Here is a 25652-nt window from a genome sequence, read left to right as displayed (position 1 = left end):
GTTTATAGTTGCACTGACCTGTAACTTTCTGGGTCCTTCTCCAGCGTTCCTCCAGGCTGAAATCTGATACCCAGTCACTTAAATCTTTGACTTCAAACAGTTGCTGTATTGCCTTTTTTTTTTAAATTTCTACTCTTTGACCCTTCTACCCCCACCGCGTTTTTCTTTTTGTTCTTCTGATTGCCTCCCTTGGTCCCTAGATTCCCTTTCGGCTCTTTTTTTTTTTTTTTTCTTATAAGCTCACAATTAACCTTAATTTACTCATTTGACAAATACTTACCGAGCACCTGTTCTATTTCAGACATTGTTTCATGCTCTTTGAGATACGTCTGCAAACGGGACACATAAATCTCCATCCTTAAGGGTGTGACAATACGGTGAAGCGTACAGTGGAGAGTGCCAGATGTGAGATCAGTAGATCTGTCCTTGCCGCCCCCAGTGTCCCTGTGGACCAGCAGCGTGCGCATCATCAGAGAGCTTGTAAAAATGCAGATTGTCAGGGCCCACCTAGACCCACTGAACCTGACCCTGCATTTTACCAGAGTTCCTAGGAGGGTCCTAGGAGGCACATTACAATTTGAAAAGCCCTGGAGAGGCATTGTGGAGCTCTTGATTCCTTGTTTTTAAAACCTTCAGAGAAGTGTTGGCCCCACCATGCCTGGGACATGAAAAAGGCCCAAACTGGGTCATATCACTTCTTTTACTCTTCTGTTCTGCATTCGATTTTCTAGGGCCACCATAATGAATTCCCACAAACTCAGTGGCTTAAACCAGCAGTCTTATATTCTGTAGATTACAAGTCTGGTGGGCTCCGCTGGTTTCTCCATTTCAAGGCCAAAATCAAGGTATCGGTGAGGTTGGGCTCTGGGGAAGAACCCCCTGCCAGGCCCATTCAGATTATTGGTAGAGTTCAGTTCCATGTGGTGGTAGGACTAAAGTCCTGTTTCCTTGCTTGGCCCAGGGTCAAGCTCATGTCCTAGAGGCACCTGCATTTCCTTGTTCATGGGCCCCTCTGTCTTCAAAGTCAGCAACAGCAGGGCCAGTCCCTGTCAAACTTTGTGTCTTTCTTGTCACTTCTTCCACCGCAACTCTCTCTTTTGCCCTCTTTGTCTACTTTTAAGGACCTGTGTGATTGCATTGGGCCTCCTAGAAAACCTGAAGTCCATCTACAAAGCCCCTGTTGCTCTGTTTGTGATGATGCATGGGACTCAGATGTGGAAACCTTTGCAGGAGGAGAGGGGACAATATTCTCTCTTCCATCTCTGAAAAAGTCATGAGCTATTCTCACTCTTGTCCTGACCTTAAGTTTAAACGTTTCTATCTTTTACCAATAAGAATGGAATGAAATACAACTCTGCCCAGAAATCATTATTTATTAGTTCTAGAAAACCATATTCCAAAAATAGTACCTTTCCCCACTCCTCAGTTTTTTAATTTGCTTTCTTTTTCTCCATCACGCTTGTCACCATAGACATAACTGTCTATCTGCCTCCCCACCCCACCCCCCGGAAATGTGCTCCTTCAGGGGCAAATGCTAGTATCTTTCCTTTCAAATACCCAGCATGGTGCCTAGCACACAGTAAGTGCTTAATGTATGCAGAAAAAAAATACACACTCGTTGTTGTATCCTTGAAAAATGGTGAGAAGGAGCAGTATTTTCTTAAAGGGGCTTCTCTATTAGTAAGGTCAATAAAAAGTAAAATAAATCCCTTGTGTAACTCATAAGAACAGAGAGTAGAATGAGGGTGACCAGGAGCTTGGGGTGTGAGAACTGGGGGGATGTTTAACTGTACAGACATGCAGCTAATAAATAAATAAGTTCTACAGATCTAATGCCCAACACAGTAAGTACAGCCAACAGTACTATAGTTTTAAAAACATTTTTTAACATTTATTCATTTTTGAGAGACCGAGACAGAGCATGGGTGGGGGAGGGACAGACAGGGAGACATAGAATGCAAATCAGGCTCCAGGCTGTGACCTGTTAGCACAGAGCCCTACGCAGGGCTCGAACGCACCAACTGTGAGATCATGCTCTGACCCGAAGTCAGACACTCAACCAACTGAGCCACTGAGGTACCCCTCAACAGCACTGTATTATCAAGTAATAAGTTGCTAAGAGTACGTCTTCATTGTTGTCGCCAAAAAAAAAAAAGTGATAATTATGTGACAGGACATAGATGTCAGCAAATGCTACAGTGGTAATCATACTGTAATAGATAAATGTATCAAACCAACACTTTGTACACTTTAAACTCACACAGTGTTATAGGTCAATTATATCTCAACGTAAACTCGACCGGGGTCACACAGCAAGACAATGGCATAGCCAGGGGTAGAGCTAGGATTTGGATCCACGTAGTTCGTTGAGAAAGCCTGTGACATTTATATGTATACCCCTCGGAGTGCTGTGTTGCCTTTGAAACATTTCCCCGAGAAGCCGGCCTTGTACCCAGCCCTGAAAGCTGAATGGGGATCGCCCAGGTAAGGTGTCCTCAGGGGGAGAAGGTGACCATACAAAAGGATGTGGTGCTAAAGACACAGAGTATAAACCCTTCCGTGGGAATGCAGGTTTGGGGAAGGGGCGTGGTGAGAGAGCAGGCCCCCACTTTTTCTATGGGCAGCACTTGAATATGAAGCCAAGGGTCTGCACCCGGGGGAGGGGGGGAGATCAGCCTGACCCACACGGACCTGCTCTGCCCTAGACCATCCGGAGCGGGAGAGGATCCCAAATCACATTGGGAAGCAACTACTGGTTGTCTTCTGGGTCCACTTAAAAAATTAGTCCCATTCCACAGACGGGTCCCTGATTTCTCCAAAGCCACCAGATGTGGATGTATCTACATTCTTCCTGTGCCTAGTCATGCTCTGGCACCATCTCTCTCTCTGAGTGAGAAGTTGTTTAACACCCCCATTACAAAGTTGTACTTTTTACTTGCTCAGAATTTACAGCGTGTAACATTTCAGGGCTACAAGGTGCCTCTCAGTTTCTTACATTTCTGAGGTCCCTTTATCTGCTTTGTGCTGCAGGCAGAGCACAAAGAAACCTTTCCTTTTCTGTACTAATTGTAGTGGGGTCCTCCTTGCGGCCTATCCCAGTCTCCTGTAGTTTCGTAGAGGCAAGGGGACAAATGCTGAAGGGTGATGATAACGCATTGCAGTTTGGCGGGAGGTTAGGATGACAGAGTTGGGGAGTTTGGCTTGCTGTTGTTGTTTTAGGGGAGGGGCAGATGAAACTGACCTTGGGGGCCTTGTCTTGTGCCTTATGGTTTATAGTATCCTCCCTGATGATGTTTGTCACCTTGTTATTAGTGTTTTCTTTAGTACTTAGAACCAAGGCGCTTAGGATCAAGAGCTTAGAGCCTATCCCTTTATAAAGAACCATGTAATTTTTCCATGAAGATATTTGCCCCTCAGAATGCTCACCTGCCATATTTCCACCAGGTCATGTGACATTTTGAAACCTCCCTAGAATTGTCATTAGGTCAGCAATTAATTACCTAATGGAATGATCATGATCTGCAAATGGAGACATTCTTGTGCCCTCTTTCTTCTATGTGATTTATAAAAATGTGAAATGAGTTGGTCTCTGGGAACTCTTGGTTTTTTTATTCCCTCATCCACAGAAAGGACCCATTTAAGCCATGTCCACATCTGTCACTGAACATTCTTCATGGGCGCCTGGGTAGCTCGGTTGGTTAAGCGTCCGACTTCAGCTCAAGTCATGATCTCACAGTTTGTGAGTTCAAGATCTGCCTCGGGCTCAGTGCTGACAGCTCAGAGCCTGGAGCCTGCTTCAGATTCTGTCTCTCCTCTCTCTCTCTCTCTCTCTCTCTCTCTCTCTCTCTCTCTCTCTTTCTCTCTCTCTGCTCCTCCCCTGCTCATGCTCTGTCTCTCAAAAATAAATAAATACCTTTAAAATATATTTTAAAAGAAGAATGAATTGATCTTCCCACAGGTATAACTGAGCCTTTTTACTTTGGGAGTTGAATTGTCTGTCTTTTGGATTTATTAAATTTCTTTCGAGGTATAACAGATGAACATAGGGTGGGCAGAGGGGAGGAAAAATAAAATAAGATAAAAGCAGGGAGGCAAACCGTAAGGGACTCTTAAATACAGAAAAAAAACCCTGAGGGTTGCTGGAGGGGAGGGGAGTGGAGGGATGGGCTAGATGGGGGATGGGCATCAAGGAGGGCACTTGTGATGAGCACTGGGTGTTATATATAAGTGATGAATCACTAAATTCCACCTGAAACTAATACTATACTATATGTTAACTAGCTTGAATTTAAATTAAAAAGAAAATATTACTTCCTAGTATATGTGAAACTTTGATAATACAGGATGTTTGATTCTGAGCTCAAAATCTCTAAAACTTAAAATTTAAAAAGCTTCCTCCCAGGGCGCCTGGGTGGCTCAGTTGATTTAGTGTCCAACTTCAGCTCAGGTTGTAATCTCACAATTTGTGGGTTCAAGCCCCATGTCCAGCTCTGCGCTGATGGCTCAGAGCCAGAGGCCTGCTTCAGATTCTGTGTCTTCCTCTCTCTCAGCCCCTCCCCTACTTGTGGTCTCTCTCTGTCTCTCAGAAGCAAATAAACGTTAAAAAATTTTTTAAAAGGCTTCCTCCCCGCCCCCACACCCCATTTAAATCCCTTTTCTCTAACTAAGCATTTGTCCTTTTGTCTGCTCCTAGGACGGCCCAGACTCTGCCAGAGGGAACCGGACAAAGCAGGAGAGTGCATGGCTCTTCAGGCTGTGGTACAGCTTTGACCACAAGTATCCTTTTTGGTGGCTTCCCTGTACTCGTGAAACAGGTGAAGAAGTGCTCTTGCTGACTCATCCGTGAGCAACTTGTGATGAGTAAGGAAGGCTGAGTGCCCGCCGTGGGTGCGGTCAGCCCTCTCTTGGGCCCCAGGCAATGATCGCGCACCCGCAGTAGCCCAGGCAAGCGTAGTCTGGCCAGGAGGAACCATGCCTACATCATCAGGGCAGGTACCCCACAGCCTGGCAGACTCGGGTGGCTCTCCGGAGCCTATACCCAAGGGAAAGAAGCCTGTGTAGGTGAATTGGTTAAAATCGGTCAGGAGGGGAAGGAGAGCTTGGGCAGTTAATCCATGTGGGGAAGGTCATGTCCATGGGCCACATGCATGGCAGACTCTATACTAGCAGATTCACTTGTTTCAGGGGGAAAATTAAAAACCTGAAAGTCAATTTTCATAGTTTAAGTTGACATCGTGATCTAATGGGTAAGTAGTTCACATGTGGTCTTGGAAAACATTAAAATAAAATTCTCAAAGTACAATGTCCATATAGAAAAGCACACAAATCGTAGGTGCTCAGTGAATTATCATGAAAGAACCATACTCACTGAGCATCAAGAGGGTCAAAATCCAAAATTTTCAGTTCCCCTTATGCCATACCCTAATTCCTACCCCTTCTTCTCTTCCCGGATGTAACCACACCCCTGACCTATCACAACACTCAGTAGTTTTACCTGTTTTCGAACTTTGTGTGAACACGACTGCAGAATATGTCTATCCTAGTGTCTGGTTTATTTGGCTTGACATCATTTGTGTGACATCCATGTTGTCATGTGTGGCTCTAGTTCATCTGTTTTCATTGCTGCATAGAATTTCAGTGTATGAGTACGTCAGAATTTCCTTAACCATTAATAGAGGATGAACGTGTAGATTGTTTCTAATTTGGAGCTAGTATGAAAAATACAGCTATGGGGGCACTGGGGTGGCTCAGTGGGTTAAGCTTCTGACTCTTGAGTTTGGCCCAGGTCATGACCTCGCAGTTCGTGAGATCGAGCCCTGTTTCAGGCTGATGTGGAACCTGCTTGGGATTCTCTCTCTCCCTCTCCCTTTGCCCCTCCCCCTGCCTCAAAAAAAATACGGCTATGAACATTTTTGGACATGTCTTCTGGTACATGTATACATATATAGTTTTGCTGGGAATGGATGCCCAGGACTGAAATGGCTTGGTATAGGACATGCCTAGGTTCAACTTTAGAAGATAGTGCCACACAATTTTACAAAATTATGGTACCACTTTACACACTCACCTCTAGTGTATGAGAGTTCTAGTTTCTCCACATCCCCCCTGACTGTTGGTGTTATCAGTCTTGGTAATTTTAGCAATTCTATTGAGTTTATAGTAGTATTTTATTGTGGTTTTAATTTGCATTTCTCTGATGACTAATAAGGTTTAGTACTTTTCCATATATTTACTGGCTATTTGGTGTGTTCCTTTAGGAAGCACCCATTCAAGTCTCTTGCCCATTTTTCTAATGGGTTGTCTGCCTTTTTCTTACCATTTTGTAAGCATTCTTTAGGTATTCTGGATATGAGTATTTTGCTCACTTTATGTGACACAAATATCTCTCCTTGTGATTTGCCTTTTTACTTTTAAATAGAGTCTTTTGATAAAAGGCCTTCATCCAATGTACTGATCTTTTCTGGTGAGTAGTTTTTGTGTCCTGTTGTAAAAATCTTTTCTACCCCAAACTCATGAAGCCAGTTTCCTCTCTTCTAGAAACTTTATTCTTTATCTTCTGCACATCTATTTTTTTTTTTTTTTTTACTGAGTGATGGACATGGGCAATGAAGAAGTGTAGAGATCATTCGAGAAGCTCTGGATGAGGCTGTCTTCCTTCGGAGCTGACAGACTTACACCTGGCCAGTGGCCAGGCAAGGGTATTAACATTTTCAGATCACGGGTAACCCAGCCGGGAATTAGTTCCTGTGAGGATCAGTCTGTATTCTGCTGGCCGTGTTTTCTAGGGTTCTAACATAGAGCCCAAGGTCTTCACGTGGGCTTCCTCAGAAGGCCAGGACTCCGGTTTTCGTCAGATTCACTCCATCTTTGTGAGTCTGTCAGATGTTCTACTCAGCTTCTTGGGTGCCTTTTGGTGCCTTTTGGGGGAAATGTGGCTCACCACATATCAGGCTCGCCTCTTGGGTTTCTTCCACCAGATTCTGGCCCTCTTCACAGCCATGGTATCTATCTGATGTCATTAAGCAGACAGTTTTCTTGTGTTGCTTTTTTTTTTTATCTTTTTAAAAATCTTTCGTGCAGCTCTTCTAGTTGTTTTCAGTGGAAACAGTCAAAGTACCTTGTTTGCTATGAGCTGAAATAGAACACCCAGGGATATTTAAAGGCCATATGCACTTTGTCTACATCGTCATTCAGAGTGCACGTTACTCCCGGGGCTTGGAAAGGATGTGGATAAAATTGGAGAGAGTTCACAGAAGAGTGACAAAATGCTAATGGATAAAAAAAAGTTGATTCTTACAGGCATTCAGAACTGCACTTTCAACAGCAGATAGAGTGTTCAGACATAAAATCAAATACAGAAACGTTGGATTTGAACTACAGTTTAGACTAAATGGACCTAAGAGACACATACATAAAGCATTCCATCCAACAGCAGCAGAATACACATTCTTCTTCAAGTGCACATGGGACATTCTCCAGGAAAGATCATATGTTAGGTCGCAAAACCTAGCAAATTCAAGAAGATTATATTATGTCAAGGGACTTTCCCATCCACAGTGCTATGAAGCTAGGGAAACTGGAAAGTTCACAAATACGTGGACATTTAACAGCATATTCCTGAACAACCAACGGATCAATGAAGAAATTAGAAGAGAAATCAGAGGATATCTTGCAAACATAAAAATAGAAAAACAGCATACCAAGATGTATGGGATGCAGCAAAAGCAGTTCTAAGCGGGAAGCTTATGGCAATAAATGCCTACATTAAGAAGAAGGATCTCAAATAAACAAACTAACCTCTCAAGGAACTAGAAAAAGAAGAAACTATGTTAAAAATTACAAGAAGGAAGGAAATAACAAAGGTCAGAGCAGAAATAAATAAATAAATAAAATAGAGACTAGAAAAACAATAGAGAAGATAAGTGAAAGTAAGAGTTATTTTATTGAAAAGATAAACAGAAATTGATAAACCTTTAGTTAGACTAAGAGAAAAAGAGGACTCAAAATCACAAATGGAAGAGGAAACATTACAACTGATAACACATAAATACAAGGAGTCACAAGAGACTCCTATGAACAATTATACACTAAAAATTGGGTAACCTAGAACAAACGGATTAATTTCTAGAAACGTACAACTTAACCAAGATGGAATGAAGAAGAAATAGAAAATCTGAATAGACCAGTAACAAGCAGGAGATTGATCAGTAATCAAAAACCTCCCAGCAAATAAAAGCCTCTAAGATCCAACACCCTTTCATGATTGAAAAAAAAAAACTCTCAACAAATTAGATATAGATGGAATGTCAACATAATAAAGTTGGCTTCATTGGTGAATTCCACCAAACCTTTAAAAAATTAATACCTTCTCAAACTCTTCCAAAAAATGGAAAAGGTAGAAACACTCCCAAATTCATTTTATGAGGCCAACATTGCCCTGATATCAAAGCCCAAGAACAGTAAAAGAAAAGAAATTTACAGGCCAGTATCCCTGATGAGCACAGATGTAAAAATCCTCAACAAAATACTAACAAGCTAGGGCGCCTGGGTGGCTCAGTCAGTTAAGTGTCTGACTTCAGCTCAGGTCATGATCTCATGGGTTGTGGGTTCGAGCCCCACGTCGGGCTCTGTGCTGACAGCTCAGAGCCTGGAGCCTGCTTCAGATTCTGTGTCTCCCCCTCTCTCTGCCCCTTCCCCACTCATGCTCTATCTCTCTTATAAAATGAATAAATGTAAAAAAAGTTTAAAAAATCTCATTATGATACCATCAAAACCAATAAAACATTTAGGAGTAAATTTAACCAAGTAGGTGAGAATCTTTACACTGGAAACTAAAAAACATTGATGAAACATTGATGAATGGAATTGAAGAAGACATAAGTAAGTGGAAAGAGATCTGTGTTCATAGATTAGAAGAATTAATATCGTTAAAATGTCCATACTACAAAGCAATCTACAGATTCAGTGCAATCTCTATCAAAATTCTAATGGTGTTTTTTTCCCACAGAAAATAAAAAACCTAAGATTTGTATGGAGCCAGGAAATACTCTGAATAGCTAAAGCAATCAGCGAACAAAACAAAGCTGAGTGTCACACTTCCCAATTTCAAATTATATTACAAAGGCATTGTAATCAAAACAGTATGGTATTAGCATTAAAACAGATACATAGGGGTGCCTGGGTGGCTTAGTTGGTTAAGCATCTGACTTCAGCTCAGGTCATGATTTCCTGGTCTGTGAGTCCGAGCCCCACGTCTGGCTCTGTGCTGACAGCTCAGAGCCTGGAGCCTGTCTTCAGATTCTGTGTCTCCTCTCTCTCTGCCCCTCCCTCACTCACACTCTGTCTCTCTCTCAAAAAAAAAAGAACATTTAAAAAAAGAAAATAAAACAGATATGCAGACCCGTGGAACCAAAGAGGGAGCCCAGAAATATGCCTCATATATTGGACCAATTAATTTTCAACCAAGGTGCTGAGAATATGTAATAGAGAAGGGACAGCCTCTTTAATAAATGGTGCCAGGAAAACTGGATATCCACACGCAAAACAATGAAACTGGAACTTATCTTACACAGCTCACAAAAAGCAACTCAAATATTTAAAGACTTAAGTGCAAGACCTGGAACCATAAAACTCCTAGAAGAAAACACAGGGGAAAGATCCTTGACATTGGTCTTGACAATGCGTTTTTGGAGTTGACTCCACAAGGATAGGCAACAGAAGCAAAAATAAACAAATAGGACTACATCAAACTAGAAGATTTCTGCACAGCAAAGGATACCATCAACAGTATGAGAAGACAACCTATAGAATGGAAGAAAGTATTTACAACCCATCTATCTGATAAGGGATTGATATTCAAAATATATACGGAATTCCTATAACACAACAGCCAAAATTCAAATGCCCCAATTAAAAACGGGCAAAGGCCCTGAATAGAGGTTTTTCCAAAGAAGACATACATGGCCAACAGATACGTGAAAAGTTGCTCAACATCACTAATCCCCAGGGAAATGCAAATCAAAACGACAATAAGACCTCTCCTCACCTTTGTTAGGAGGGCTGTTATCAAAATGGGAGAAAAATACCACGTGCTGGGGAGGATGTGGAGAGAAGGAAACCCTTCTGCACCGTTGATGGGTTGTAAATTGGTGTGGCCACGGTGGAAAACAGTATGGAGGTGCTGCAGAACATTAGAACTACCATATGATCTTCCAGTCCCGCCTAAGGCACATCCAAAGGAGACAACATGTTCACGGCAATATTATTATTATTCAAAGTAAGGAAGATATGGCAAGAACTTCAGTGTCAATCACTGCCCGAACGGATAAAGAAGATGTGTGTGTATCATGGAATATGATTCAGCTTTAATAATGAAGGAAATTTAACCATTTGGGACAACTTGGATGAACATGGCAGACATGATGCTATGAAGTAAGCCCAGCATAGAAAGAAAAATACTACATGATCCTACCTACATGCGAAATCTATAAAAGTCAAACTCATGGTAACAGAGGATGGGTGTTGCCAGGTGCTGGGAAGTAGAGGAAATGGGGACATGTTGGTCAAAGGGTACAGACTTTCCGTTATAAGATGAATAAGTTCTGGAAACCTAATGTACCATACGGTAACTAGAGTTAATTGCGCCGTGTTGTATACTGGAAGTTTTCTAAGAGGGTAGATCTCAAGTGTTTGCACCGCATGTACGCAGAAAAATGGTAACACGTGAAGTGACGGATATGTTAATTCGCTCAATTGTAGTTATCATTTCACAGTATATACACATCTAAACATCTTGTACAGCTTTAATGCATTTTTTATGTCTTTATTTTATTCTGAGAGACAGAGACAGAGAGTGAGCAGGGGAGGGGCAGAGAGAGAGGGAGACACAGAATCTGAAGCAGGCTCCAGGCTCTGAGCTGTCAGCCCAGAACCTGACACAGGGCTTGAACCCACAAATGTGAGATCATGACCTGAGGTGAAGTCAGATGCTTAACTGACTCAGCCACCCAGGTGCCCTTAGATTCCTTTATTCCTAAACAATGCCCCTGCTGCTGTCTTTACCCCATGCTACCACTAGTATTTTTTTTTAACATTTATTTATTTTTTTGAGAGAGAGAGAGAGACAGATCATGATCAGGGGAAGGGCAGAGAGATAGGGAGACACAGAATCCGAAGCAGGCTCCAGGCTCTGAGCTGCCAGCACAGAGCCCAATGCGGGGCTCGAACCCATGAACTGTGAGATCATGACCTGACCAGAAGTTAGATGCTTAACCAACTGAGCCACCCAGGCGCCCCTAATGCATTCAGTTTTTATTCGTCAGTCATACTTCAGTGAACTGAGTGCGGAAGAAAAAGATTCTTTGCAGGCAGCGGGAGTGAGCGCTAGAGTCTCTGAATGTAAATTTCAGTGACTGGGATTTCTTCTTGTTTAGTTCGGAGGAGGGAGACTAAGAACAGAAGCAGGCACAAAGTGACTGAGGAATTATATCAGGAAGGTGTCCATGATGCATTCTATAGCTCCATAGATAACTGAATGAGAAAATATGGGCTTTGGCTGCAACAAAAGAGGGTTCAGCTGGACAGGAATGATTCCACAAACCAGCAAGAGGAAATGTGGTGCCTCCTTCCCTGAACAAGCCTGAAAATGGACTAGACGGGCTTCCAGTTTAAGATGAGAGGCTCAGTGCACACCTACAGCTCCCTTGTATTCCCGGGGCTCATGGAATCCACTGAAGAGAGATTCGTGACTGCTTGCAAGACCAAAGCTAGATAGAATTGGAGCAGAGAAAACTGTAGCCCAAGACCAAAGCAAGTCTTGAGGCAGTTTATCTGGCTGATCTATTAAAGAATGTTGTTTTGTAACAACTACAACCAGTACTTTCTGTGTCCGCAGATCAGCTGACAGCTGTTAATTTTCTCCTGGGAGCATAGCTCTCTAGACAAAGTAGAGATACTTCCTGGGGATGGATTGGTAGAGAAACAGACCTCGAGGCCACCCAAAATTTTTCTACCTAAAGTAACACCCCCACATCCAACTTTGGAGTGGTAGACTTCCACACCTGCTTGATGAACTGAGAAACTGAGTAAAGATGTGGGGGGGCATGCCAAAGTAATTAATTCAAAATTGTGTGTGTGTGTGTGTGTGTGTGTGCGCGCATTTTAATAAGTAAACTCTATGCCCAGTGCAGGGCTCGAACTCATGACCCTGAGTTCAAGAGTTGTATGCCCCACCAACTGAGCCAGACAGGCACCCCACCAAATATATTTTTTAATTCTTCTTTTTGTAAATTTTTTTCAATGTTTATTTTTGAGAGAATGAGCAAGCACAAGTAGGGAAGGGGCAGCGAGAGAGTCCCAAGCAGGCTTCGAGCTATCCGCACAGAGCCCAAAGCAGGGCTTGAACCCACCAACTGTGAGATCATGACCTGGGCCCAAATCAAGAGCCAGACACTTAACCAACTGAGCCACCCAGGTGCCCCTATTTTTTAATTGTTCGAATAAAAACCTTAGAGTTGAAAGGCTTTTCCAGTCATGATGTAAGAACAGGTTATTAGAAAAAGCACTCAAGCAAGAAGCAGCTCTTGGAAATTAAACTTTCTGAAATGAACCCCAAAATGTAATGGACAGCGTAATTACATGCTGGAGACCAAACCTGTTCATGTGAAGATGAAGTTGAGGAAGAGAATCTGTAAGAGGCCGAGCACAAAGTCAGAGCTGTGCAAGGCAAGGGTTTCAAGACGTGGAGGTCAGAGCCAGCAGGTCCACAATACTTGAACAGAGTATGGAAGGAGAAGATAGAGACCATAGAGGAAAAAAAGAAGTAAAGGAAGAATGGAAGAAAACTTGCTTAGAGAAGATTCTCGTCTCTGGAGTGTGAGGGCCCACCTGGCCTGAGTAGCATGAATGCACACATTGGAGCATTCCATAACTTCAGGACGGAGAGTGGGACTCTTTAGGGCTTCCAAAGAGAAAAACTGGCATCCTTTAAAGAGAAATAACCAGGGACGCCTGGGTAGCTCAGTCTGTTGGGTGTCCAACTGCAGCTCAGGTCATGATCTCATGGCTCATGAGTTCGAGCCCCGTGTCGGGCTCTGTGCTGACAGCTCAGAGCCTGGAGCCTGCTTCAGATTCTGTGTCTCCCTCTCTCTCTGTCCCTTTCCCACTCATGCTTTGTCTCTCTCTCTCAAGAATAAATAGATGCTAAGATAATAATAAAAATAAAGAGAAGGAATCAGATGTGGCATCAGCAAACTTGACTGTTAGAATACCATCTAGCACAGCCAGAGTTCTAGGATGAAAAGAAAGAACTCTGAGCCTAGAAAAAAACAAAAAAAAAAGGAAGTGGTTTTCAGACACGCAAGAATTCACCAACGTTTGGCACTGCCCAGACTCTATCAGAAGGGGAAAACCCAACAAAAACATGAGGATCAAACAAAACCGAAATCAGATCCAGAGAAGTGGACGACATGGAAGAAGAAATGATTTGTTAGAATCCAGAAGAAGTGAATGAGATCAAGAGGAAATTCAGAGAAGAGCCTGTCTTTACCGCATGTTCTCTTCTCAGGAACAAAGTTTAAATGACATTGTATCACATTTCCTTTAACAGTGTTCTAACCACTCTGCTTGGTTACAAGCAAATGATATTTGAATAATAATATTACAAATGCTAGCTATTGGCTTTTAACATTTAGACCCAGTTGGTAGACAAAGCACAGAAGACTTACTTACGAGTTGTAGAATAGAATGCAAATGTTATGTATCTATAGTATAAAATTAATTATAATAAGATCAGGAAAAAATTGAAAGGCACACATACACACACACAGTGGAATGCTACTCAGCCATTAAAGAGAGTGAAATCTTGCTATTTGGGACAACATGGATTGACCTTGAAGCTTTTGTGCTAAATGAAAATAAACCAAAGACAAATGCTACATGATTTCACTTACACATGGAGTCTAAAAACCAAACCAAAAAACAGAATAAAACCCAGATTCATAGATACAGAGGACAGATTGGTAGTTGCCCATGGGGAAGGAGGTTGGTGGAGTGAAATGGGCGAAGGCGATCAAGTACAAACTTCCAGTTATGAGTAAACCTCAGGGATGTCGTGTACATCATGGGGAATGTAGCCAATAATATTGTATTAATTTTGTGTGGTGACCAGTGGTAACTACGCTTAATGAGGTGATCGTTTTGCAATCGATAGGCGAAATCACTGTGTTGTACACATTAAAATATTATTCTACATCCATTATACCTCAGTTTAAAAAAGTTCTCCTGTAAAGTTCTAATATGATCACCAGAACATGGGATAGAGACTTGCTATTTCATTTTTGCCCTTCCAAAAATTTGTATATTAAAAATATTTTTTTAACTTTATTTATTTATTTGGAGAGAAAGAGAAAGTGAGTGAGCCGGGGTGGGGGCAGAGAGAGAGGAGTGAGAATCCCAAGCAGGCTCCTCGCTGTCAGCACAGAGCCCGACGCGGGGCTCAAACCCACAAACTGTGAGCTCATGACCTGAGTGGAAGTTGGACCCTTAACCACTGAGCCACCCAGGTGCCTCTGCTCTTGGGGATTTCTAAACACGTTTTGTTGGGAGTGTGTTCTCTTTGCAGACGTTTTCCTTAATCCTCTTTTTATAGTTACTTGAAGCCCATCCTCACGCACACTGGCCCCCCGTTAACCACCACACTCCCCGCCTGGTGTGGCCTACTCGCTCGGTGTCTGACCAGTCCCCAGGTATACGACGTAAGTACAGCATGTCAGGGTTGTGCTCCTGCTCACGGGGCCAGGGTAGTGGCTTCCCCAGGAAGGGGAAACCTGCGGCAGCGAAGCCTCCAAACCCACAAATTTTACCTCTCTAAATAAGATGATCAGCAATGGCCAACTTCACGTGTGTTTCTGTATTTTGCACAGTAACAGAGAATCCTCGTACCTGGGCTGCGGGCCCTGGAACGCCGGCAGCTGTGGTGTAGGAACACTGGATTTAGGAGCAGGACAGCTACATTCAGTTCCAAGCCCCGAGGCCATTTAAGTGTTCCGCGCCTCAGTTTTCTTGTCTCTAAAGTGAGCCTAGTCATACAGGCTGGCTGTGAGATTAAAGGCTGAGGCATGGAAAAATACGTGAACCACAAAGTGTTTAGCAAACATGAAGATCCTTTTTGCAGATGGTTTCTTTATGTTGATGTGGTTAGGTCCTTTCCATTGTCGCATTCAGACTTGGCATGGTATGAAAAGATACCCACGCTGGTGGACATCTGAGCTTTGGGGCTGACCCTTCATGGGGGTTCCCAGGCAGAGGGGTGGAGAAAGCAGGCACCTACCTCTGTAGCAGGACTAGAGGAGAGGGGAAAGGCCCTTATTCTTCTCTCTCCTCCGCATCCTACATAACCGTGATGCTCCGGGAGAAAAGAACTCCTTACATTTATATAGAGCTTTCCAGCTCACAAAGGCCAAGTTTATTTTCTCGGCCATACTGTGAATAAGCAGCTATTACCATCTTACGGAGGAAGAAGGTGCCAAGGGTCCCAGGATTTGTAATTGACAGAGCTGAGGCCCTAATGCGGGTTTCAGAGTATTAGTAAATAACCTGCAATTTACTTGGTTAGTGTTGAGAAAGCAGAATATGCAAAGCCCAGGTCTGAGAGAGAAGGGTCCAGATCAGGTGAGTTCTAATGGGGCAGGGCAGCGGGCTTGGGGACCATTGTATTCAAGCGATAAAGAGGGGAAAATAGACCCTGTAGCTGGGCAGGGGATGCAGGGGCCGGGGGTAAGAGGTGGTCTGGCGTGCCAAGGGACATCCTCATCAGAGATGAATTCCTCCATACTGCCACTGCTGCTTTGGGCTGGGGTCCTGACCAGGGTCTCAGTCCGCTCTAGACATGGTGAGGCTTGCTATTGCTGAGAGAGGAGGAGCAAAGTGTCTTCAAAAAATTGAGGCAGCCAAAGGTGAGAGAGCCGAGGGGGACGCTTTGGGGTTTTATGCCAGGTGAGGGTCTTGGGCTGGGTGGCTCTCATGGCGGTTTGATGCTGTCGACCTCACCCATCACCTAGATGGGCATTAGTCACTATTTGCATCCACCTAGGAAACAGTGTTCCTCCATTCGGGAAAGTGTGACTTCTGGTTATTTCAAATGCTTATGTTCCTGCAACACGCATGTTTGCAAGGTTATTCCACAGCATTTTCATAGCAGCCTCCAGTGGACAGCCCATTACATAAGTGTTAGAAATCTCCAGCTTAAACCAAACTTTTGTTGATCCTGTCATCTGGAATTCGAGCAAGTGGGTTGGTTTCATCATCTGCAGATCATGTTCATTAAGCTCTGATTTGGAAATCCCTCTCCACGGGGTTTTACTAGGTCCTTGTTTTGGAATGACCTTTCCTTGGGTACAATTTATCCAGGCTTGTGAGTTTCGTAATGGAATAATGGTCAACATCCAGTCCTGTTTCCTCCTGCCGGTGAATTTCAGCCCTGCTTCCCTCAGCCAGGGTTCTGCAAAGGTCACCCAGGGGCTGGTGTCTGGGGGCCTCCCCTGTGCTGCTGTAGAGGGTGTGGCTCCATTTGCAGACAGCGCCTGCCTGCGGAGGGGAGAAATGGACGGCGCTGAAACAGGGAACATCATCCCATTTCTTGTTAGGGAAACTCTTGCAGGACAGATTGAATTTCAGGACTTTCTAAATGCTGGTGGAGAGTAGGATTCTGCGGAGTGTGGAGTGAGTTTTAGAACGACCCTCTACCTGAGTAGAGGATTCTTATTTAGTTGCACATGTGCACCCTGCCTCATTCCAGGGAGGGCTTGAGGCCGCAAGCGAGAGGAAGTGCGTGCTTGCCTATCTCGAAAAAGCCTGAGCGCTGGTTAAGTGGAGTCAGGTTGTGGAGTGTGGAGCAGCCATCATCACTGAGAAGCAATGCACAAAACAAGCTCACGCTTGTTACCAGCTAGTGTACCCAGACAGGCTGGGGCAGGAGAAGGAGATAGGCAGACCCACGAGTCCTTCCTAGGTCAGGGCATTGACCGGGTACTCCTCTAGCACCTACTGTGCTCTAGCACCTGACTTAAGTGCCTCAAGGAAGGGTGCCAGGAGGAGGCGGGCAAGTGCTATGCTGGTTTCTCACCCAGATGGGAATTCAGGCATGCTGGGGAGAGCTGCCCATGGCCTTGGGCAGCGTGACTCATGCGGGCAGGGCAGGGAGCAGGAGGCTGTCAGGGAGGCAAGTCCCATGTCCTGCACCAAGGACACCCTGCCACGTAGAGGATGAGGGACCACAGGTGCACTTTGAAGAGCAAATGGCAAATAGGAGAGTGACAGGGGTGTACCGGTGCATCCTGAAGCTGTGTTTGCCACTCAAGAGAGGAGCTCACAAGTGTTTGACCCGATTGATGTGTGCGGTTGGGGCCAGCAGGGGAGTGAACCGCTCCTTGTTTTGCTGGTTAAACCCATTAGAGGGTGAGAGGTTTGTGCCTGGCCCCATGCTGCTTCCTGAGCTCTCCCCCGGGTCTGGTGATTTTGAGAGGTTGCCACTCTGGCTAACGCCTGCCTTGCTCAGCTTTGCCTGTTATACTCTAACTGTGGCTTTTCTTTTTTTCACATCCTTTACGTGGGTCCGGCCAGCACGAATCCTAACTATGCTTCCCACCAGCTGGACAAACCTCGGGCATATTTCCTAGGTTCTCTTAGCTTAGGCTTTCTTCTCTGGGACAGGAGTGTGCCTGCCCTTCATAGGCGGGGAGGGGTAAGGATCAAGTGAGGGATTCCTGGCAGGCTCATAACAGATGTGCAAGAACACCCTCCCTCTGGATTCCTACCTTGCCCCATCCACCGGAGGGCTTCCCACCCGGGCTTTTTCTGTGGGAACAGGAAGGACATCCTAATTATGCACTGACCCCTTCTCTCAATCACTAAGACAAAGAGCAGCTCAGATGTAAACCAGGTGCGTTCAGGGTGGTTTGTGGGGCCTCCTGCCCAGGGAAGAGAGGCCCCAAAACCTATTTGCAGGTTCACCCAGTGACCTTACCCTGTCTTTCCTTGTGGGCTGGGAGGCTGAGAACCCAGGCTGGCCTTCCTTTGTCTCCTTTTGTCACTAACACCGAGCTGTCAGTCATTCGAAATCAGAACTGCCTCCCAGTGTTCACAGTCCTGGTTTCGGGCAGCAGCGCCTTGCCTTGAATAGCACTCCACAGTTTGCATCCTCCATTCACACTAGAGGCTCAAGGCAGACAATTTTCACAATCCCTGGTTTTCAGACGCAGAGCTGAGGTTGGGGTTGGTCCCTGCCCTTGGAAGATGGCAGTTTGCTATTTGTCATTGTCGTTCATTGCACTTTTCAGAACCAAGAACCGCTGAGAGAGGAAGACTCTGACTTCATCCTCACTGAGGGTGACCTCACCTTGACCTACGGGGACAGCACAGTGACTGCAAATGGCTCCTCAGGCTCCCACTCGGCCTCTGCAAGCCTTGAGGGCAGCCGGAGAACCAAGAGCAGCTCCGAGGAGGTGCTGGACCGAGCCCTGGGGATAGGAGACCAGCCAGTTTTGAGCCGGGGCACGCGCCTAGTGTTCCCCCTGGAAAATGCGTGACTCCCCCCTTCCCCACCCCAGAGCCTGCGGGGATGGTGGGGTCGGCTCCCTGGCAGGGTGAGGACGGCTGCAAGCCCCAGGGTTGTTCAAGGCGGGGCACTGACTGAGCAGAACTAATGCTTCTGTTTTCTTGAGGTCTGAAGCTATCTTAACCTTTACAATTTAACCCAAGATGGTGGGGCTAAAGTGTCTCTAAATCAAGACAGACGCAGACCCATTCCCACTTTTTCACATAGTAGTGTGCTGTTCAGAGTTAAACAAACAAAATAGCATGCTTTAATGATGTAACTCATTCAGCTGCAGTATCTGAACAAGGCGTGTGGCGGAGCGGGGGGGGGGGGGCAGTTGGATTCCCCCCAGGAGAGGCTTCAGACCCGTTTACAGCAGTGCAAGCCTGGCTGGTGGCAGGAACCGCAAGGTGGAGGAGAGCAGGCTAGAAGAAAGGCAGCTGAGACTGCATCTCCAAGGATGACGGGAAGCCAGTGGTAAATGGGACAGAACTCAAGAAGAAGCAATTGGAGCGGATGCCACAGGCACCGCAGGGTTGCGGGACTTCAATATCACGTCAGGCCTCTGGGCTCTTTGCGACCTGGCTTTCCTCTACACTCAAGAATGGAAATCTGTCTGTGAACATTTGGACCTAGGGAAAGAATTAGAATGCCTTCTCTGGAAGCCTCCATCCAGAAGAAGCTACCAAAAGCAAAACCAAAGGAAAATCGCGTTACACTGTTGGGCTTTTCACATTAATCTGAGGACAGGAGAAACTGGTTAGAAACTGATGATGAAAAATCAGTCTGTTCTTCAGGACCACCATGCGAGCTGACTGCCTGGCAAATGATTCAGAGAGCCGAGATACCTATTGTGGGTTTAGGAACAACACCGAAATTTGTGGGATGCTTGTATCTGGGGCAAAGAAAGCAAAAAGAAGACTTAGGAGGCAGTAGGCTAGTAGTCAGAGGACAGGGGGAAGATCATGCTGCAAACAAAATTAACTGCAAAAACAAAATACAAGCTCCTGTTCTAAAGACCGAGTAGACTTCAGTGGCCACGTGAGAAATTAGAGGCAAGTCCATGGAAAATTAAGCAGTATTCAGTCCGGTGGAAGGTTCCGTGTACTTTAAGATGAAGTCTCCAGATGTCTTGAAGTTGAACGCCATGTAGAGAAGGGTCATCAGCTTGGTATCCGGGGAGGCTTGCACCAGCCGAAAGTGTGAGCGTGATTTGAAATTTAGGTTATTTGAAAACCCGATTTCTTTAAAAAAACAATGCTTTCATAAAATGTGGGCATTTGTCTTACTGTGGCTGACAACATAGTGGCCCAGTCTAGTGCACCCGTAAACAAACCATCCATTTAATCTTCTTAACTCATGTTTTTAATGGTTAATATTTAGATAAGATGTTACGCTTTGCATTTTGAATTGATCGTCTGTGCAAACCAGGCAAAACTTATTACCAGGTTGAGCCATATGAAATTGCTGATGTTGAACCATTTGGAAAAAAAAACAACAAATGGCAGTTTCATACGGTTCAATATAATGTAATTAGATGCTTTTTATTCCCCCCCGTCCTTTCCGTCTACCCTAAAATCCATTTTGATTTTTATCATGGGCTACCCATGGGCTTTGTAAGCTTGAAAAAGAAGCCAACCCACATATCTGACCCCATGAGGCTCAGAATTACCTAGGCTAGTGAAGGACTTCAGAAATCCTACGAGCCACAGCCAGAGAGACCGCTTTTTTAGAGCGCCCCTGCATGGGAGGCCATCTTGTCATGGGGTCAGAGTGCGGAGAGCAGCTTACCAGGCTGGAGATGTGCATATGTGCCAGAGCCCAGAGCCAGCACTGGTTTTATTTACAGCAGAGCTCTCTTGGTAATGACCAGTGAGGCCTATACACTTGAAAGGTGAAGTGTGTGTGTGTGTGTGTGTGTGTGTGTGTGGTGTGTGTGTGTGTGTGTGTGTGTGTGTGTGTGTGTGTGTTATTTGCAGAGATGGAGGAGTAGGCTGGTGGCTCTTTGGTTGGGTCTTTATAAAGCCTTGTTTATCTCTTATGTTGCTTACTTATTTCATTTTGGAGGGAGGAAGCTACCAGGAAAACCCTGATATGGTTCTTGAAAATAGCCACCCTGGCTATCTAGGGGCCCGCCCTGTCTTAATAAACGTCAAGGCTTCATTGTCATTAATGGTTTTCCAGGAAACCTTCAGCAAATTAGTAAGACATTAAGGAGGAAAAATAACCAGAGTTTTCCATCCAAGACCTATGTCAATCCACAGATTGTTGGCTTTTCCCCCAAAAGGGTCTTGTCGTCTTGTCTGTAAACCTTTTATTAGGACCTACTTCAATATAAGTAAGTGGAGATTTGCCAAGACCAACATTTTGCTAGGGTGGTAGTCCTTTGGTTGGATTTTTTTATTCCGTGGCTAACAGTAAGTCACTGACCTATGGTTCTAATTCTGGTTTGCAAGATGTGGAGAATAATCTTGACCTTACTAGAGGTCCTGGGAAATGAGTGCATGCATCGTAATGCTTCCGTCTTCTAGAAGTGTTATGCCCATGCTGAGTGGGTGCCCTGAAGCCCAGAAACCATCTCCACACAAGACCAGTCTGGCATAAATCAGGTTCAAACCGCAGAGTGCATCCAATTTCACATGTTTTTAACACATTTAACATCTTATAAACATTCTTGTTCTGGGTTGGGGGAGGGGATGACAGTTCAGCAGAGCTGGATATAATTCTAGAGCACAAGTTCTCAACCCTGGCTATCCAGGTAGGTTTGGAGTGGGGCCTGCCTTCCATGCTTTGTTTAGGGTGATGAGCCTTTTAGCCTAGACCTTGCAGCAGACCCTATTTGGAGCCTTAAAGAATGGCCTAGCAAATTAAGTTTCCTTTAATTGCCAGTCACATGGAACACCCTGAGCATTGACCACTAACTGCCTGGGAAGCCATCAAAGAGTTCCGTGCAGACAATCTTGGCAGAACTCCAGAACTTACTCCCTAAAGTACAACTGACAGCATCACATTTGAGAACCTTAGTGCATGAAATGGAGAGAAGGGTGATGTGAGGGGATGTACTGGGCGGCAGGGGTGGGGGGGCAGGATGAAAACCTGTCCTCTTTGCCCCCATTTGTGGAAAGCAAAGGGGTTCAGTCTTAGCCGAGCAGCCAAGTGTCAAGTGGAAGGTGTTGGAGAAGCTGGCTTTTCAACTCAATGTGCGGTTTAATGGGGTCCCCTTTGCAGTGAAGTCAACTTTCTTTCTCGCCACACTTACCTTGCCCCTGTGTCTGCGTCCACATGGGAGACCTCAGGGTAGAGGTTGGGCCCGCAGTAAGTGGATGCTTGTGACCCCTTCTCGGTCACGAGGAAGCGGCGATGGCAGAGGGGAGGCACAAAGTCCGGCTGTTTGTCCCTTTTAATACTCTTTTCGGGCACTACAAGGAGACCTGAACTTCGTCTCCTCCAGAGGCAATTTGGACTTTAAACAAGGCTGCGTTTCCTCCTAGGAAGCCGATCTAGGAAGAGCACATAGGTGATTACACGGACTCTGCTCATCCAGGGTACTCCCTGGGCTGCCCAAACAGCACTGATGCCTTGCAGCCAAGAATCACTCTGCGACATCGAATGTGTCATCAGGCACACAGTAAGGAGCTTTCAGGCTGTGTTCTCTAGACCCGAAAACATCCTCTGCGGTTTGGTTGACGTGAGAAGTGTCATCTCAGATGTCCATGCACATTTCAGTGGAGGGTAATCTCCTTCCAAAATACAGGGCTGTATCATGACATCCCTCGAGCCCTGGTCCACTCTCCTTCCCCCTTTCTTTGCCCACAGGGGCAGTTAATGTCGCCATGCCAGATATTTAATATGAACAGAATGATTTCTAAATGTAAAAACAACACTGATGCCCTTAGGGGAGACTGGTGGGGGGCAGGGGGATGGCAACAGAGGGGGAAATCACCCTCTCGGGCACCTAGCCTGGTCCCCACTGTTAGTCCTAAAAGGTGCGTCACAAACCTGACTGTGCCATCTGTTGTAAGATGGGATCTGGAATGAGGGCTTCTGGAAGGTCAACTTGCTGATTCAAAAAGTATGTGACTTCCTATTCCACTTTGGAAAAATGGGGAACTTGACACATTTCACGCCTGCCTCTTGATGTTGATTCTGCAGACAAGTTCGTGCAGGACTGAGGCTGGCACATGCTATAAAAGTGGTATCGCTGACTTCCTATCTCTTATGTTGGTTTTTAAGTGAAACTCTGGCCCCACCAATGTCCGGTGCTGTGCTCTGACACAGTCCGTCGAAGGAACCTAGTGGCCAAGAGTTACAGACAAGCTGTCTGAATGTGCTTTCACTTTACACCTGAAGAGACCCTCCCCTTTCTAAAACCTAATAAGGAGAAAATACAGAGACATACTGTAGGAAGCTCTGCCAGTCTCTCACTAGGAAAAGCAAGTAGGCTCTTCTCTTTGACAGTCTTTTCAAAACCAGAACCTAGAAATCAACCCCTTTTCCCTGTTTCGATTTTCATAAGTGGAGCTTTTTTTTTTTCTAACTGACAAGCATGTCTTGTCACCCAATGCTAGCAGCAATCGTGAAAAGCAAAACCAAAGCTTTTGATGTTCGTTTTACTTCTGTAAGCAGTTTTCTGCCACACGAGCCTGGGAGAAGATGAGAAGGAGGGACTGCCCGTTCTGCTGCATTTTGAAAAGCCCCGAAATGCACATGAGAGCACTGGGAGGGCAGCCCCTCTTTCGGATGGCCGCCTTTGAAAACAGGGTACACAGAATTGCCAAATGTCAGGGTCAGTGGAAAATGGCTGGGCGTGTATATGTTGGAGGAACTCCGATAGGAAGGGGCTTCTAAACAGCACCAAGAACTCCGCATCTGCTGTCCACAGCACTGAAAAGTTGAGACCCCAGTGCTACTGGGGGACTGTCCGATGGCTTGGACTTTTGGGAGTGGACTTTTGTTGGAATGATTCCAGCTGTGGGCTTCAGGGAAGCAGAGGAATGACTTCCGGTCGTATGGGTGTGAAGTCTGTGGATTCGGAATTCATCACTGAAGTCACTCCTTCAAAATGTGTGACTTGAGGATCACCTCCTCCTGGTTGTCTTTTTATTTTTCACAGAAAAATACGTCTGGGTCTTCTTACTTAGGAGGTTTCACTATGTCCCATAAAATGACCAAATGGGAAGGTCACCAAGATTCATTTAATAGCTGCAAAGAAGTTTTTTAAAAATAGAATAGGATGGATTTACCACGGGCTGATAGGACCGTCCGGAGGGGGACTATTTATAGAGCGCTTACATCATGTAATTGGGGAGAGTGGTATCTGGTTTCCATTCATCAGTAGCAAATCGGTGGTCTTATAAAATTAACATTATAGTATGTTATATAAGTAAACATGTTGTTCGAAATAAATGTTTTAACTGTGAAAAAGTGAAGACTTCGAGTTATCAGCAGCCTTTATGTGCAATAAGGAAAACTGAGGTTAGGCCCCCAAAGTGCTAACTTTCCCTAGCATTTTACTTCATGTTTGCCTTTGTGTATATGTTTAGATTGATATTGTAAAGCTAGCCACATGTCTTCCTGCCTTTGACTGATATTTAACACATTTTTCTCAAAGCTTTTTTTTTTTTTTTACAAAACTCAAAATAAAAAGATTAACTGGCTGAGCTCATCTTGTTTTTGCATTTTATAAGTATTGTCAGTTACTAGCAAAATGCGGTGTGATCCTTTTCTCAGTGTGTTTCTAAGACAAATCAAGGCTAGCCAGCCCCTCTGCACCAAATCTGGCCCACAACCTATTTTTGTAAATAAAGTTTTATTGGAATGCACTAGGCTCCTTCCTTTGCATAATGTCTATGACTGCTTTTATGCAGAGCTGTGACAGAAGTGAGCGGGTGTTTGCGCATAAAGCCTGGACCATTTACTATCTGGCTTTCTCAGTAAAAGGATTTTTGCCAAGCCCTAATTCAGGTGCTTGAAAAACTTTAAGTTTTAAAATAGATTCAAAGAATCACAGCAACTGGGGCGTCTGGGTGGCTCAGTCGGTTGAGCTTCTAACTTAAGCTCAGATCGTGATCGCAGTTCGTGAGTTCGAGCCCCACGTCCGGCTCTGCGCTGACAGCTCAGAGCCTGGAGCCTGCTTCGAATTGTCTGTCTGTCTCTCTCTCTCTCTCTGCCTTTGCCCTGCTCAAGCTCTGTCTTTCTCACCCAAAAATAAACATTAAAAAAATGGGGGGGGGCGTGGCACCTGGGTGGCTCAGTCGGTTAAGCGTCTGACTTCAGCTCTGGTCATGATCTCACAGTTCGTGGGCTCAAGCCCTGCTTCAGGTTGTGTGCTGACAGCTCAGAGCCTGGAGCCTGCTTCCGATTCTCTCTCTCTCTCTCTCTCTCTCTCTCTCTCTCTCTCTCTCTCTCTCTCTCTCTCTCTCTCTCTCTCCCTCTCCCCCCGTCCCCCACTCGTGCTCACTCTCCCTCTCTCTCAAAAATAAGTATTAAAAAAAATTTTTAGGGGCGCCTGGGTGGCTCAGTCGGTTAAGCCTCCGACTTCGGCTCAGCTCAGATCTCACGTTCGTGGGTTCGAGCCCCACATCAGGCTCTGTGCAGACAGCTAGCTCAGAGCCTAGAGCCTGCTTCCGGTTCTGTGTCTCCTTCTCACTCTGCCCCTCCCCCTCTCATGCTCTGTCTCTGTATCCAAGATAAATAAAACATTAAAAAAATTTTTTTTAAATCACAGCAACAGATGTTGGAGATTTTTTTGAAATGTGCCTTAGGATTAAGAGAAACACTTTAAATCTGGTCTGTGTTCTAACTTCTGGCCTACGACAATCGTTAACAAGACTTTGTTGGATAATTGCTAGTTTCCTTCATGCCCTTCATATTCCTTTGTGTGTAACGAGCTCCACCCCACCCCCAATCACACAACTGAACTTTATCATGAAATCCTAGCCAAACAAAACAACACAAAACGAATCTTGGGGTGATTTAATAACACAATTATAAAAACACCACAGACCGAAAAACTTGAAAGCAAAGTCTTGTTTCAGCTCCACAGGGTCCTTCCACCCAG

The 25652-nt window shown here is 45.0% G+C and overlaps 1 protein-coding gene across 2 annotated transcripts in view; it reads left to right on the top strand.

The window, feature by feature from the left end:
* Window positions 1-24414, top strand: part of SLC9A7 (solute carrier family 9 member A7) — a 137753-nt gene extending 113339 nt beyond the window's left edge. For both annotated transcript variants that reach the window (XM_029929525.1, XM_029929523.1), the window contains 3 exons: window positions 4694-4776; window positions 14648-14753; window positions 18336-24414. In XM_029929525.1, the coding sequence (XP_029785385.1) occupies window positions 4694-4776; window positions 14648-14753; window positions 18336-18584 (438 nt within the window). In that variant the 3' untranslated portion in view covers window positions 18585-24414. The remainder of the gene's footprint in view (window positions 1-4693; window positions 4777-14647; window positions 14754-18335) is intronic.
* Window positions 24415-25652: the final 1238 nt, after the last annotated feature.

Source organism: Suricata suricatta, chromosome X (assembly GCF_006229205.1).
Source record: "Suricata suricatta isolate VVHF042 chromosome X, meerkat_22Aug2017_6uvM2_HiC, whole genome shotgun sequence".
NCBI lineage: Eukaryota > Metazoa > Chordata > Mammalia > Carnivora > Herpestidae > Suricata > Suricata suricatta.
This window is presented reverse-complemented; position numbering and strand designations above follow the sequence as displayed.